This window comes from Apaloderma vittatum, unplaced genomic scaffold (assembly GCF_000703405.1).
Source record: "Apaloderma vittatum isolate BGI_N311 unplaced genomic scaffold, ASM70340v1 scaffold19943, whole genome shotgun sequence".
In the NCBI taxonomy this organism is placed as follows: domain Eukaryota; kingdom Metazoa; phylum Chordata; class Aves; order Trogoniformes; family Trogonidae; genus Apaloderma; species Apaloderma vittatum.
The window spans coordinates 1-14,433 of record NW_009706629.1 but is presented as its reverse complement, the minus strand read 5'-3'; the positions used below and the strand labels follow the sequence as shown (position 1 = coordinate 14,433).

General features: G+C 42.5%; 1 protein-coding gene across 1 annotated transcript; it reads right to left on the bottom strand.

Annotated features, from left to right (window-relative positions):
- Positions 1-379: 379 nt before the first annotated feature.
- LOC104271254 (sex comb on midleg-like protein 4) lies at positions 380-14,374 on the bottom strand. The gene is made up of 3 exons (XM_009865870.1): positions 14,284-14,374; positions 5,455-5,597; positions 380-505 (listed from the first exon to the last, which is right to left on the bottom strand). The coding sequence occupies exons 1-3, from the start codon at positions 14,372-14,374 to the stop codon at positions 380-382; spliced, it is 360 nt and encodes a 119-aa protein (XP_009864172.1).
- Between the last annotated feature and the right edge of the window lie 59 nt (positions 14,375-14,433).

The following is a 14,433-nucleotide window of genomic DNA, read 5'->3' as shown; positions in this document are numbered from 1 at the left end:
CTCCTTCAAGACAGACCTGTGGCAAGTGAAGGACCCTTGGTTGGTCTTCCAGCAGTCCTCAGTGTATGCTGTAGCTGTGTTTGTTTTTGATTTCCCACTTCTGATTACAAAAATAGGACTTACTATAATCATAATAATATTAATGGTACAAAATAATTATTGTAATTATATAATTTTTGTCAAATTATTAACACAAAGCAGCTCAAAAGACTCCATTGGATTAAAAAAAGGTGACAATGCACAAATGTTAAAAAAGACAGAGTCTTCTTAAAAAGGAAGGAAAAACAATCTGCAAATGAATGCATTTCTGTAAGGCAACATGTTACCTTTAGTTTTCCGTCTAGACTTAGGTCAGGTTCTGTTGTTGTTCCAGAAATTGTTAGAACTTGGTTTGCTTGAGCTTATCGATGTGGTAACACAGTTTCAGTGCAGGTCCCAGTTTCAGGCCCAGGTACTTCATGATCATGTCACTTTTCAGAAGCAACAAAGCATTGCCATCAATCTCCTGGTTTCAAAAGACAGGAAAAATAATCAAAATGTATTATTCCCCTTCCAGTGCTGCATCCTGACACATTAAACAAGGTGAATCTGAGTCTTGTCTTATAGAGTAGAGCTAGCCGAAATGTCATGCATTTTGAAATTCCATTAGAAAAAATGAAATCTGAGGGACAACAGAAGGAAACTCTAAAGGAGAGATTAATCAAATAATACATTTTATTCTACACAGAACTATAAGGTTTGTCTAGGTTTTCAATTATTTTGCAGTGAAGACATGAATATTATTTAAAAAATCAGAGTTGCTCTAAGCTCAATGCTGAGAAAAGCCAGTCAGTCCTGAGAGAAATGAATAAGTGATGGAGCAAAAGAGGGACGTGGCTGCATGAACTACTAATAGCACACCTCTGACTCTCAGTTCCAGCTTTGTCCCTGGCTATCTGCATGTTGCACCTATCTCCAGAACACTTATATCCAGTGAGATACAGATATATGTATATGTTTCTTTTTCTGAAATTGGAGATGATAGTTACTTGCTTATTTCATTGCATTTATTAATAGAACTCGTTGAAATTTAATTTAACCCCTACCTAAGTGAAGAAAATTGCTACCAAGTTCAGTTGTTCATCCCGGACCTGTTTATCCCTTTTGTAATTACAAAGTGTTGTACTAAGCACAAAGTAGCTTGGGTGCGCAGAGAAACAGACTCTATTTTACTGTGGACTGTAAAACACAGACGCTTTCAACCATCCTTCATTGGATACTTCAGCTTGTCTGATTTTTCCTGACTGTATTAGTGGATATGCTAAAAAATCCTACTGCTTCCAACAGTCTTCATCACACTTGCATTCTTTGACGATCAGAGCTAAAACCTAACTCGTGCTATGGGTGTGTGCATACATACTCACATACACACTAATGCTGTATATATTGTATTCTACGATTTTGATGGTTGAATCTTTCCTCTGTGATCCACTGCCTACTAATTAGGCAATACTATGGATCGTAATTTACCGTGATCATTATTATTCCATTCAGTAGGTGATTTAGCTGATGAGCAGTTAAGGTCACTTTCTGATTAACTCAATCAATTAATGCTCTTCATTTTGCAACCCCCACACTATCCGTAATGGAATCTCTCTTCATCCTCCCCTACTCCTTCCCACTATTATAAGGAAGCTGAGGGAAAGTAAGAATAAGCAATACATGTAATTAATATTTGCATAACAAAGAAAAACAAACTCCTGGACCTGTGATGGGCAAAAGCACTGTCAAGGGTTTGGTGCAGAGGCAGCCGTTTCTAAATGTTGAGTTCAGCATTTTATTATTTCCTTTATTATTACTGTGTGGGGGTCAAAATTAAACTCCATGACAAGAGTATGCCAGAGGGAGCATTCATATCCAATTAAATATCCCATACTAGCCATGTCCCTGTGCAGATTGTTGGCTTGACTTCTCCACAGGACTGCTGTGTCAGCCCTTTCAAAACATAATTTTAAAAAGAAGGATGCTGTAGCAGGGTCCCGAGGTCTGCAACAGTCCCATCAGAAGATGCTGAACTAGATCTAGAGCTGGTAAAATTTGATGCCATCAGTGCAATTCACTTGTTTCACAGGAGTTAAGATTTAGCCCACTCGAGTTAGGCTATTGCAGGAGAACATTTCCATGTTCCTACGAGGGGATGGGAGAGGCAAATGCATGGGCTGCAAGGTCATGAAGTGGTGGGTGTAAGCATACAGCTTCCACTTGCAAGAAAGAGTATTACTGTGTTTGTACTGGCTTCTTGCAGCCTTTATTCTGAGAATACTGTTCAAAAAGCAGAGTAGCCCCTAAACAAGCCCTGTGCCATGCAAACAAGAATTGCACTCGGTGGTAGATGTCCCTCATGATGAGACTTTTAACAAGAAAGATGAAAGTCCCTATCTTCATGGGTGTTTAAGGACCTAATTCTGTGTAAAATGAATGATTTCAGGATCTATATCCTTCTTGGGATGTATGTATATCATAGAATCATAGACTTATAGAATGGCCTAGGCTGGAAGGGACCTTAGAGATCATTTAATCCAACCTCCCTGTCATGGGCAGGGATGCCTCTCAACTAGATCAGGCAACACATGGAGACCGAATATATATGTATATCGATCCCTTCTTTTGTATTATGCAATCTAGTGAAGAGACACCAGCTCTGGTAGGGCCACCACTGGCAATAAGAATGAAGCAAATGGCAAGTCAGTGGTCAGTGCTCAAACAGTCGAGATGAAGGTCTAGAGAAAGATGCCTGCTCACAATTCTGACATCTAGCACTGGCAGAGACAGGTTGTTATTTGAATAAATTTGATTAAGTATGTTAAACTCAAAGGTGTTTGTCTCCTTCATATATGCATTTGCCAATCACTAGCTGTAATTAAACTGTTAGACCATAACATTGCTTCAATCCCTTCCATCATGAATTTTCTACCTGCTAATTCCCTGTGTAACTCTCTTTCCTCCTCCGTTTCCCTTCCCCCAGGCTTTCTACCAAGACTTTCTCACTGAGAGAGTGCTGCATGGGCTCTCATGCAGTGCCACCATGAGGTCCTTGCCAGCTGACAGCTCCTTCACGTGAGGCCAAAAGATCTATCAGCTACAGGCTCAGATCTCCTTGGCACACAGTCCTGCCGAGGGGGCAGGGAACAGCAGGCAGTTTCATGGCGTTTGGTGGACATTCTCAGGAGCTGCCTGTGACAGAGCTCCATGGCACTCTTGGCAAGAACACAAGCTTCTGCTCCTTGTGGGAAGAGCAGAGGCAGAGCCAGGCCATCCCACACCTCCTGTTGCAGCAGTGGATGGAGAATGCGGGCTGCATCTCCTCACTGCAATGCTGGGAGAGACAGCTACATGGACTGTGGTCAACACCTAAATGGCTTAATAGAGCAGTGGGAAAGCACACTGCCTGTGTGCAGGACACCCTCCCCAGCCTGTTCTTCTCGATGGTCCCACCATCCCTCTCCCTCTCAGTGTCATAGCTCAGATGAACTGATTGACCGTGCACTGATTTCAGGTGATAGCTAGGCCTCGTCAATGACAGTAAGTGCTTCTAAGTAAATTATGCACCTGCTTCATAGAAAGATTGAACATACAGGAAGATATGGCTAAGGTTAATGGACTAATCACTTGTCTCTCACCCCTGGGGTCTCCATGCTAATCCAGATGAGATGTGAAGGCTGAAAAATTGCAGGGACATTTATAACTCAAAGGTGTAATTGAATTGAGTTGTGTAGTAATCTTACCCAGGTTCTCATTCCTGTGACGTATTTTACAAGGAAACTAATGTTAAGTAGAGCCCGTGGGTGCTGGGTGTTCAACAATGGATGACAGGGATAGTCTTTAGTGGCAATTTAGCTTGATCCCTTTGGTCACAGAGCAGCTGTAGTACCCATGGCATGCTCCAGTGCAGCTGGCCCATGACTGCCTGGAGCGTGGCACTACCCTGTTGCTAGATAAAAGCACACTGTGCCGTCCCTTGCTACAAAAGAAAACTAGACAAAATCAGTGCTCTTGCACTCCCCATATTTACAGGATGAACTCTAAACATTTCTTTTCTTTGTGATGTACCTGTATGCCTCAGACTTTGGCAATTTTCTCTCTCTCACATGAAGATCTTTCTCTTGATACACAACTCCTGATAGACTCAAAAAACCTACGCTAAGGCAAGTTCCTTTAAATATGAGGGTGGCTTGTTTATCTGCCTGCTTACTCACATGGCCGATGTAGGCCATATTTTCATTAGCAGCTTCTAAGGCAGATCTGACTTCTCTGCAGAAGACAGGAGAAATAGGCTGTCATCTGACCTGTAATTGCAGATGTGGTTCTAGCACCACTGTGCCTACTCTGTTCTCATCCCACCAGCCTGTCTTCAGAATGGCAAATGGCCTCAATACCCACCCAGGGTGAGCAGGCACCAGGGTCTGTGTTCATCTTCATTTTTGTCTGCTCTTCAGCAGTTTTTGGAAACCCTACATCCAGGGTGTAGCTAGTAGTCCATCAGTTGTCTCCCTCAGCTCTTGTCTGCATCCCCACCTTCCCACCTGTCCCTGCTGGCACAGTGGCAAGGAGTGGGACCTGGTGATCAAGTCCTCTCTCTTGCTTCGCAACCTGAGGTGCTGTTCAGGAGTCAGGGCTGGAGACTTCCTCTCATTTAGACCTGGGTCCAGACACTTATATCCGCAGCTATGACCTCCGGCTGAACACAAGCAAGTTGCTTTTAGGGTAAAATCCATTTTTATATCCAGACTAAACTGATGAAGGAGAGATGGAGGAGGAGGCTGAAGGTGCTATTACATGCATTGGTGCCAACTCTATATGCAGCAGCAGAACAAGAAACTCTGTATCAAATGTGCGTTTACAGTTTTCCCCTTCAGTAATTAAGGCTAATATCATTTCCGCCACTGGAGATTGCCTAGCAAAAGCAAGTATCATATTCTCCAGTGAGTCAGCAGGACTGTTAAATTTGGTTATGTAGTTACATAACACTGAGGGGAAAAAGATTAAAAGCTTGGCTGTTTTGAGTTTCTCCTGCTACATATATTGAGACACATAAAAATGCTCTTCAGAGAAGAATCGTATGTACCCTGGGAAAAAATTGTCATTGAGACAACACTTTTTTGTGCCAATTTGACAATGAAATGAGCATCAGATCATCAGTGCTTTCTCTTAGGCTTAGCATAGAAACAATTTATGCTGGCATAGTTGGGAACAAATACTGAACATTTTCTAAAGGCATTTTTTGAGTCTCCTTATTGAAGGCTAAAGAGGGAAGGAGAGGAGAGGAGAGGAGAGGAGAGGAGAGAGGAGAGATTTCAGTTGGAAGGGATCTACTGCTAGTCCAGCTGGTGGTAATGAAGTTTACAGGCTCTCTTGGGACATCCCATGAACTTGGCTTAAATTACCCAGAATCCGTAAGGGCAGCCTTCTACATACATGTTTTCTGAAGAGCTCCACATGGGGACCTAAAGAGTGAGGGTCTGCATCCTTCACAAACCAAACCACGTCATCCACTGTCCAGGTCAAAGGATTCTTGCTTGATGGTCGAGCTGTGTCTTGTTCTGGAGAAGGACTTGAGGCTATTGGTACAAAAAAAAAGCCCACAATGAACACATTACAATGGCACACAGCGGTTTCCTTGGTTTGTGAGTGTGCAGAGGTACGGCAGCCTTACTAGGGCATTGGACGTTGAATCTGTGTGAGCCAGCATCAGCCTGAGATAGCGGGATGGGGAGGTGAGGGGACTTGGAGCAGTTTCCGATCTGACAGCTTATCAGGAGACATGATCCCAGCTGGTGAATTGCGCTAAAAAAACGTGAAATCCTCAGGTTCCTGCTGGGGAAGGGAAAATGTGCCAGCTGCCAAGCTCTTAAACTGAGCTGCCCCTGCTGTCTGATCTGAAAGCAGCGGGGATCTTGGCTCGAGAAGACACCACCCTCCTACCTGGAGGGAAAGCGTTTCAGCACTAAACAAAGGAGTTTGCCACTGAGTGCAAAGGCTGGAGGATAAAATCAGGATTTAGCAAGCAGGTTTTTTTCTTTGCATTCAGATATCTCAGAGCTTAAAGAAAGGTTTCTAGTCTGTATCCTTCTTGTCTTAGGCTCTCATGGAGCTGATAGTCTCTGATGAATGCCTATTTGGAAAGCTACAACGAAGATGAACACTGCACATGTGACTTTTTAATGGTATAAGCCCTGGATGATTTAAGGTCACTTCGCCTTGCTGTAGCTTTAAATCAAGTGAATAAAGGCACATTGGAATGAAAGTGCATTTATGTTTTTATTCTTAGTCTCTGCAGAATTATAAATCTCAGCCTCCACATGAATATAATTTGCACCTCCACTTACGCTGCTTAACTATTACAAGAACTATATTATGTTAGGTTACAGAAAAACTGTTTCGGTTTGTTTATATCCACACCAAGCAAACTTGGCGTTAGCAGGTGACAGCACAAAGCTGTATAAAATGGTCCTTGCCTAGACTTGTTCATCTCTTTCTATTAGGGCCCGTTTTTTAACGAGGGGTGCAAATTGTAAGCAGGCAAACACTACAAAAGATAAAAAAGGAAACAGAAGAGTGCAGATAGAGGGAGACCACAGATACCTAAACTGGAGCCTGGAGAAGACCAACTAGCCAAGAGGGCAATTAGCGCCACTGAGGAGGGAAGGGCTGAGCTCCCCAGAGACATAGTGAGCTTACAGACACAGATGAAATGTATGGGAATGCTCACGTCTCACTCAAACCACGATCTTACTGCATGTGAGCAAATCTAGTGGGCTGGGTTTGTGGCTTATGTAGATTGTCATTCCATTGACTTCAATAGAGCTGTGCTGATTTATATTAGCTGAGGCTCTGCCCATATATGCCAAATAGCAGCTTTATGTGCATACTGGTCTTTTTTTTTTTGCTGCCATGCTCATCTTAGGGTATAATGTAATGAGATATATTTTGCAGTTATGAAGGACGAGCTCCAGAAAGCAGCAGTGCTATGAATGTGCAAATATGGTTGATGGGCTTCATAATGGAGTGTGATGTAAATATCATGATAATTACACTCTCATTTGCTAAGTCACTGTTCTGGATATAAAGGACAAGGAATAGCCGCAGGTCCTCTTAATTAGACAGCGAGGATTGGTGTTCATACGGACTCAGGCGACCCTGGGCTCCTCTCACAGAATAAATGCAATACACGACGGTACAGACACCATCTGGAGCCTTTGGCATGAGACAATGAAGACAAAGAGTGCAAAACGAACAGGGTAATCTTGGCCAAGCCCTGCACCATCAGTAACATTAAGTTTGTCAGGGACAAGTGGGAGAATTGATACTTGTCTTGGAGGCAGAGGAGCCAGTATTTCTGCCCTGCATGATCTGCTGATGGTCCGAATGCCAACACCTCAGCACCCCAAACTAAAGGTCAGGGAGAAAACCAGGTTTTCACAAATAAGCCATGAAATAGAGGAGGAAAAGAAATGTTTGTCCATGCCCAAAGTATTGCAGAAGTTTCTGTGCTGCTGTCATAATGTGATTGGGAGGAGATGCTGTGTCACTACTGAGGATCACAATTTTTCCCTTGAATTTGTATGAGCGTAAGGAAAACCCAGGGAACTTAGCCTGGGATTCATACAAGGCACAAAGAGAGCTGCCTCTGATGCAGCAACTCCTGCCTTCAACCTACTGCTTCCAGAAATGCCAGGAAAGGGCAAAGGGAAACAGAATGACCCGAGAACGGTTGGGAGCCTTCACAGGCGTTGGAAATATCTGTAACGAAAGGAAGCAGGATGAGAAGAAAAGGTTGAAATGACAGGGGAATTCTATTCACTCCTTCACAATATAGCAATCAATAGCATATATCTGATTTTTTTAAAGACAAATATATAAATGACCTTTCTAAAGAGACTGCATGGCTGGAATTCCTCCAGGTCCTAACAATTGAAGATAACCCTTTCAAATCACTACCTGAGGTGCAATAGGATTTAAAAGCAGGGATTATATGTAGATGCTAACTCTTTAAAGATTTTTTCATCTTTATTTACCTACCTAGAGTCAAATCCTGGATTCTCCTTCTTTTTTTCATTAATTAAGGTGTGTTATTTCACTTGTGAGTCCCATTAAATGTTGTTAGTAAAGCTGAGATACCACCAGCTTGCAGATTTGTATCTGGAACACAGTTTGTAGCTGGTGGGTCTGGAAGCAATCTGGTTTTCCACATCTTTTAAAATGTACTCTGTTCTTTAATTTACTCTGGCTTTTTAATATCATAGTTTACACATTTAAGTGTAATCTCTCTATTTGTAAAAGAAAATAAATCATTTCAAGTCTACAAAAAGACATGGGGTTTGTTTCAGGAGCATCACCTTGCTGAAAGATTATGTTAAACACAGAAATGTTTGATGGCAGCAGGGCAAGTACTATACATTTTTTCTTATCTGAAGGTATTCACACTTAACCTAAGAGTTAGATAAATGAGGAAGTCTCATCTCTCCTGGGTATCCTATGCCATCCTGTCATCAGAATTAATCAAGATGATAATGAATACTCAGATTACAAAGAGATGGGAGTGCTCGCGACCAATAATTATTTTTAGAGATCGTAATCTAGGTCAAATCCAATTTCCTGTTTTTGACAGGTGGCAAAAATTTGTCAAATTAATGGAATAGGATATGGAAATTTAGGTAATCAGAGGGAAGCACTTCTCCCTCCTGCCTGAAGCAGTGTCAGAGAAAAAGAGTGATGAGGTTCCTCTGCAGGGGAAGGTCCTTGGGTATCCCAGTGAAGACCACGGCATGTGCAGAAATGGCTGGAGGTACTGGGTCAGTAGCCAAAGAAAGCAGCCTGGCTTGGTCCCATGCAGGCTTTTCTCTGGCCCGATTTCTGGCCTTGGGACCTTCCTGAGAACAAGGATGGAGAGAGAGAAAGCCACAGCTGAACAGCTGCAGAGGCACAACAAAGAGATCTGATGCTAAAATGGAGATAAACCTGCGAAAGAAGGAAAGATAAATAACAGACTCCCTAAATATGTTCTTGGCAAACAAACAGAGGCCAGAGGGAGTACGGTCATTGATAGATAAGAGAGGAAAGAGAGTGACAGATGAACTTTAATATTGCTGCAGGCCTAAATGATTTCTTTGCCTCAGGGGAAGGGGGTGGGAATGAAATTTTAAAAGGTTCTCTCTGATTGCACTGGAGCAGATAATAAGGAGCAACAGATCAAGTGACACTAAGCAAAAGTAGCAGACCCTCTAAGGCACAGAGAAATGGGAATTTTCTGTAAAAACAAACCACCACCCACTATAAACAAAGACAAGAGGAAGGCTTTGTAGAAGACACTTTTTCTAAAATTCTAGGGCACACCAAGCAGGAGAAGAGGAGAGGCATCATAAAAGCAGGTGTGTGACAGAACACAGTTACAGGATATTCATGGCCACAACGGGGTTTGACAAGCGCAATCAGCAGAGAGCTCTGGAAAGAAGGTTGGGCTTAGCAGGTCAATTCTCACCAGCGAGCGCTTGCAGGAAGTGCCGTGCATCAGCTGGCTGGTGGCCTCAGCCCCGTGGTGTGGTAGGGTAGAGTGCTCATCCCACCAATGTGGTGGCTGCTTCAGCTCCTGGCACGGCACGCACCATGTGGGGTTGCAGCATCACCGGTGCTCCTCCACTTGCTGCAAGAGCAGCCCAGCATCCAGCTGCATGAGATGCAGCCATGGGCTGGTGTTAAATATTTATTTGGGCTTTTCTTGCCTTGCCCTCCTTTTGCTGGGAAAGAAAAAAAAAAAAGAAAGGAAAAGGCAGCTTGCTGAAAGCATTGCAACTTTCAAGCTGTAAATGTCCTCAAAAATTAATAGGCAGGCTGTGTTTGCTGAAGAAGAGGTACCCAGCACTCCTTCCTTGCCCGTGCCTTGGGGAGGTGCTGGATGCAGCCCCTGCAGGGTGCTTGTAGCATTACTCTGGAAAAGGAGAAACTTCAAACCCTGCACCCCCACATGTTTTCAGGAAATAAATGTATTAACAAGCAGGATTGCCTCTTTAAGAAAGGCCCTCGGGTGATAATAATTAACTGCTAATATTGGATAATAAAATCTGCATAAAAATAACAAGCTACAGGGCAAGGTTAAAATTATTATATTGTGGTTGAACATGCAATTCTTCATACTTGGAATAAAGGCTTTGTTTGTTGCGTAAGCAGGCTTGGAAACTTTTATGATGTCCTTGACTATTCCTTCCCTGATTTAAGAGCTTCAGTTTGGCAAATGATGACAGGAAAGTGCATGTTTATCTGTTAGCAGCCCAACTGGCATTCTGAAATGAGATTTTTTAAATTATTTTTTTGGTTTGGAATTTTTTAGCATAATCACGGAGAATTAGGCATCAAGCTTCCGATCGCATTAATGAGAGCTTTGAGGTTTAATCTCATCCATTCCGCTTGAAAGATGTGTTGTGCTATGCACTGGGATATGCTTTATGGTTATGGTTTTTTCCATGATATTTGTGCAACACTATAAATAAGGCAAGCTATTTCTCAAAATTATCCATAAATAAAGAGGATTGGTTTGAGGTTTCAGAGAGAAATTCCTCCTCTTTTCAATGAGTGCTGCCCATCCCTGCCTTGTAAGTATGCAAACCGAGGAGGATTAGAACAGAGATTGGCATGTACCACTTACTCATCTTTGCTCACTTATGATTCAGCAGCATATAAATTATCCCTAGTAAGTGGAAAAACACACACAGAGGCATCATGGTGAGAGCGCAGATTCCAAAGACCTTTGCAAGAGAGATTTCATGAAGACAATAATCAAACTCTAGTGTGGCTGTGCTAAGGCAGTTGCAGAAAGATGTGTATTTTTAAAGTCTGAGATTTCCAGTAAAAGTGGAAGCATCATGGTGGGTCAAAGTATGATAGGCGTGAATAAACACAGCCTCTAATTTTAAGGAGGAGCAGATTGTGCTTTGTAGGACTCTGCAGTGGGAATACTAGTGTTAGAGAGCTCACGCTACCACAAATGGGGTAGGAGATGAAACCAGGTTGTGACTGGAAATAAGACAGTTTATTTAATTCCAGAAGTGATTATCAGAATGAATCTGTGGGCGATTTGACTTCATGGATGTCATTGTGTTGCCCATCACAGGCACTGAAAACTGCCCGTCCGTGTCCAAGAGCAAATGGGTCTCCTTCACCTCAGAGGACGCAGCTCCTGACATGGGCTGCAGGAGACTCTCTGCTGGAGTGTCCAGAATCAGCTGAGCGGATCAAAGGAAATGTGATGGGTGGTGGTGGCACAAATGTGCACTGGGAGAGCACAGGGGATTGCTATTCCCCCACTTAGAGACCATGACAGCAAACCCATCTCTGGGTTTGCATATATGTCTATGGCAAATCCTAATCCACAGTGAATGACACTGGGACTAATAAATTGTTAATAATTATAAATAAGTAATATCAACAAATTCATAACCACTTTCATCACATTCACAGCATACCCATCAATTTTAGGGAGCCTTTACTGTTTGGCTGGACAAATGACCCAGAGGTCCCAGAGGAGTTGGTCTATGCAAGTGTCAAATGCTTGTCACATAAAAAACACTGTGTAGTCTTGAGATGAGTTCTGTTACCCCAAAGTATTACACACAGCTGCTTCAGGTCACTTGTGACTGCTTCAGAGGCACATATGCCATGGGGGCCTGGTTCAAAATCAATCACTTCTTTGCTCCTCAAAGGGCTTTAACATGTTTTGAGCTAGAGCAATATAGGAACCTGCAAAGCCTACTGCATGGTCACGCTCTGACTTTTCTTTCGGTTCAATTCAGGAAAAAAGACATGCTATCTTATAGGCTCTCATTGTGTAAAGACTGCAGGTTTGGTGGGGAGTCATGATAAGAGAGATGGAGCTGTCTCCTGAAAGCTAGCTTCCTGCTCAGAATGATGCCGAGCTTTCACAAGACGTTGGCCGAGGCTGGGTAACAGTGGCATTCGGAGTCAGAAGCAAGAAGGGAAAGAAATGCAGCTGAGAAGGCTTAAGCAACTCTGATTTTAAACTTCAGTTCCTTGAACATAGTTTCCAAAGTGTCATGCCAAGGCTTTTCTTCATACAAGACTTTCTTAAGCACAGGAATTTTGTGGATGCTGAAAATGCGTGATGTATTCCATGAGTCACTGAGTGATTCAGGGAAGAAAAAGCTGTGAAGGTTTCCTAAATATGAATCCACCACCTCTGGTTCAGGAAGTCCTTGAGCCACAAAGTTCTGAAGGTGAAGAGGGTAGTAGGGAAGCACCACCATCTCCGCACTTACCTCTTTCCTGGGGGTGCGCTGCTGCCTCATGCTGGAGAGAGGATGCTCGGTTGGGCAGACTTTTGCTCTGAGCTGCTCTGATCCTCTCTAGCACTACAAAGAGATAACCCCTGATCTCAAGCAGAACGATAAAGATTTTCAAAGCAAGTAAGTAACCACATTGTTAAATCCTGGCTCCTCGCAGCTGCCAAATAAAAAGCTCGACAAGAGGGTCCCAGTTGTGCTAGGAGGTATTACGGAAGAGGGGAGAGAGGGGAAAATGAATCCTGTGCACAGTACACCTCTTGTCCTCCCAGCACCTAATTATGCCAGCCCAAGAAGCACTGGATGAGATCTGAAAGAAAGGGCTTTCCATCTCCAACTGAGACCCCTGGTTCTTAGTGACAAAACTTTTACAACTTATTTGCAGTAGTACATTTCTATGCTCTCCACTTTGCTTTGAGTAAAGTTGACTCTGGAAGTAAGGAAAAATTAACGATGAGAAATAAATGCTTATCTGTGGTCTGTGTAATAGAGTAACACAGGACTAAGCCAGAGAAACAAAGGTGGAAAAACAATAGCAAAGACAAGGATGATTTGAGGTAGATGTTGAGTATTTAAGAAGGCAAACTTAGATAAACAAAGAAATACAGAGATAAATACTGGTAATACATATTTTGGAATAATAGTGTTCTAAAACATTAAATAGTGAAAGTTGAGGAACAAGAAATAATACAGATATTGGGGAGATGAGGGATGTAAAGGAATTATGCAAAGACCTGCAGCTACTGGAAAAAAGCTCTGGAGTGGCTACCAAGCAAGCATATGTAGAATCACTTGCAGTTTCCAGGAGAAAGGCAAGGGCAGAAAGGCAATGTAATGAGCTAATGGTAGACAAAGAGGCTAGAGGAACCAGCAAGGCTTTTGCCAATATATCAAGATTTTTTTTAAAAAAATAACACTAGAGTGACAGTAGATTCCATTAATACATGAGGAAGGGAAAGATATTAATGACTTTAAAATGGCTGAGACACTCAACTCCTTTGTTAGATCTATCTTCAAGATGAAAAATGCAGAAATGAAGTTTGGATAATTAGTAAGGGGTGAAGACACTGTTGGAATCACTACTGATAAAGACCTGCTAATGGACAACTTGGAAAATGCAAACAAAGACAAAGTTAACGGAAGCTCAAGGGATTAGCTAACCCATTTGATGAATCCAGGTCATTTCTGAAGGAAAAAAAAACATGGCTAATAGGGAATATAGCTAATGAGCAGAGTGACCGACCTTGCAAACGTAAATCCTAGCAGGGTTACTGGGCAAAAATACAAAGAGAGGGAAGAAGAAGGGTTATCAAATGCAGTAGTTCCCATGGCATCCCTTGAATTTGCAGATAAACGTCTTGTGACTTTGCTCCCTGAGGGATAAAAGAGCCTTGAGCACTGAGCTGGATGATTTCTGAAACTATATGTTTTGCTGGGCAGTCTTTTTAAAGCAAAATCCAGCTTGATTCATGATTAAAGAGGCAGGATGGACCACACGGCTAGAAAGCAAAAGCTTTTACTAAAATGTTTTGAGGTAGGCACTAATATTTGGGTTTGCTGTGCATCATATGTTATACACAGCTGTGTCACACAAATAACAGGTACCTGCCTGGAGGCAGTATCAGTCTTTGGGAGGAATGCCTTATATATTAATATTTATATCTGTAAGTCGATAATAACAGTTGTGATTGCCACACAATTACACATGATACATATGTTTACATAATTAATAACAGCATTAGAAAACATTCACTTTTTTACTTAATGATTAACAGATTGATTTTGTGTTTATGTAGGTTATTATTTCTCCTTCTAAATGGAAACATGAATGGTCTGGATGCATATTGACCTGGACCTCCCTCACTAATTTTCCTGGGAATTCAAGAGTGAGTTAAGACTCCAGCATGGCACCTGCATAGCAACATGCACTGATAAAAGGAAGATGTTATATTACCACTTCTGTTTCCTTCAAGATAGGTCCCATTCCTCGTTGGGCTGGAGGTCGGATGTCGCAGGCTAGTAGATGAGGACCCCCCTGAAGACATCTGGGCAGGACGATGGCTACAGGAGGAAGAGGAGCCTCCAGCAGGACCTCCGTCTGCAG

Bases quoted from the DNA above. Each gene is read 5' to 3' on its own strand.
- LOC104271254 (XM_009865870.1), bottom strand. From the start codon at position 14,374: ATGTCTTCAGGGGGGTCCTCATCTACTAGCCTGCGACATCCGACCTCC. The intron at 5,598-14,283 runs GTAATATAACAT...TTGTACCAATAG, and splicing joins TCTTGAAGGAAACAGAAGTG to CCTCAAGTCCTTCTCCAGAA. The intron at 506-5,454 runs GTATGTAGAAGG...TTTTGAAACCAG, and splicing joins TGGAGCTCTTCAGAAAACAT to GAGATTGATGGCAATGCTTT.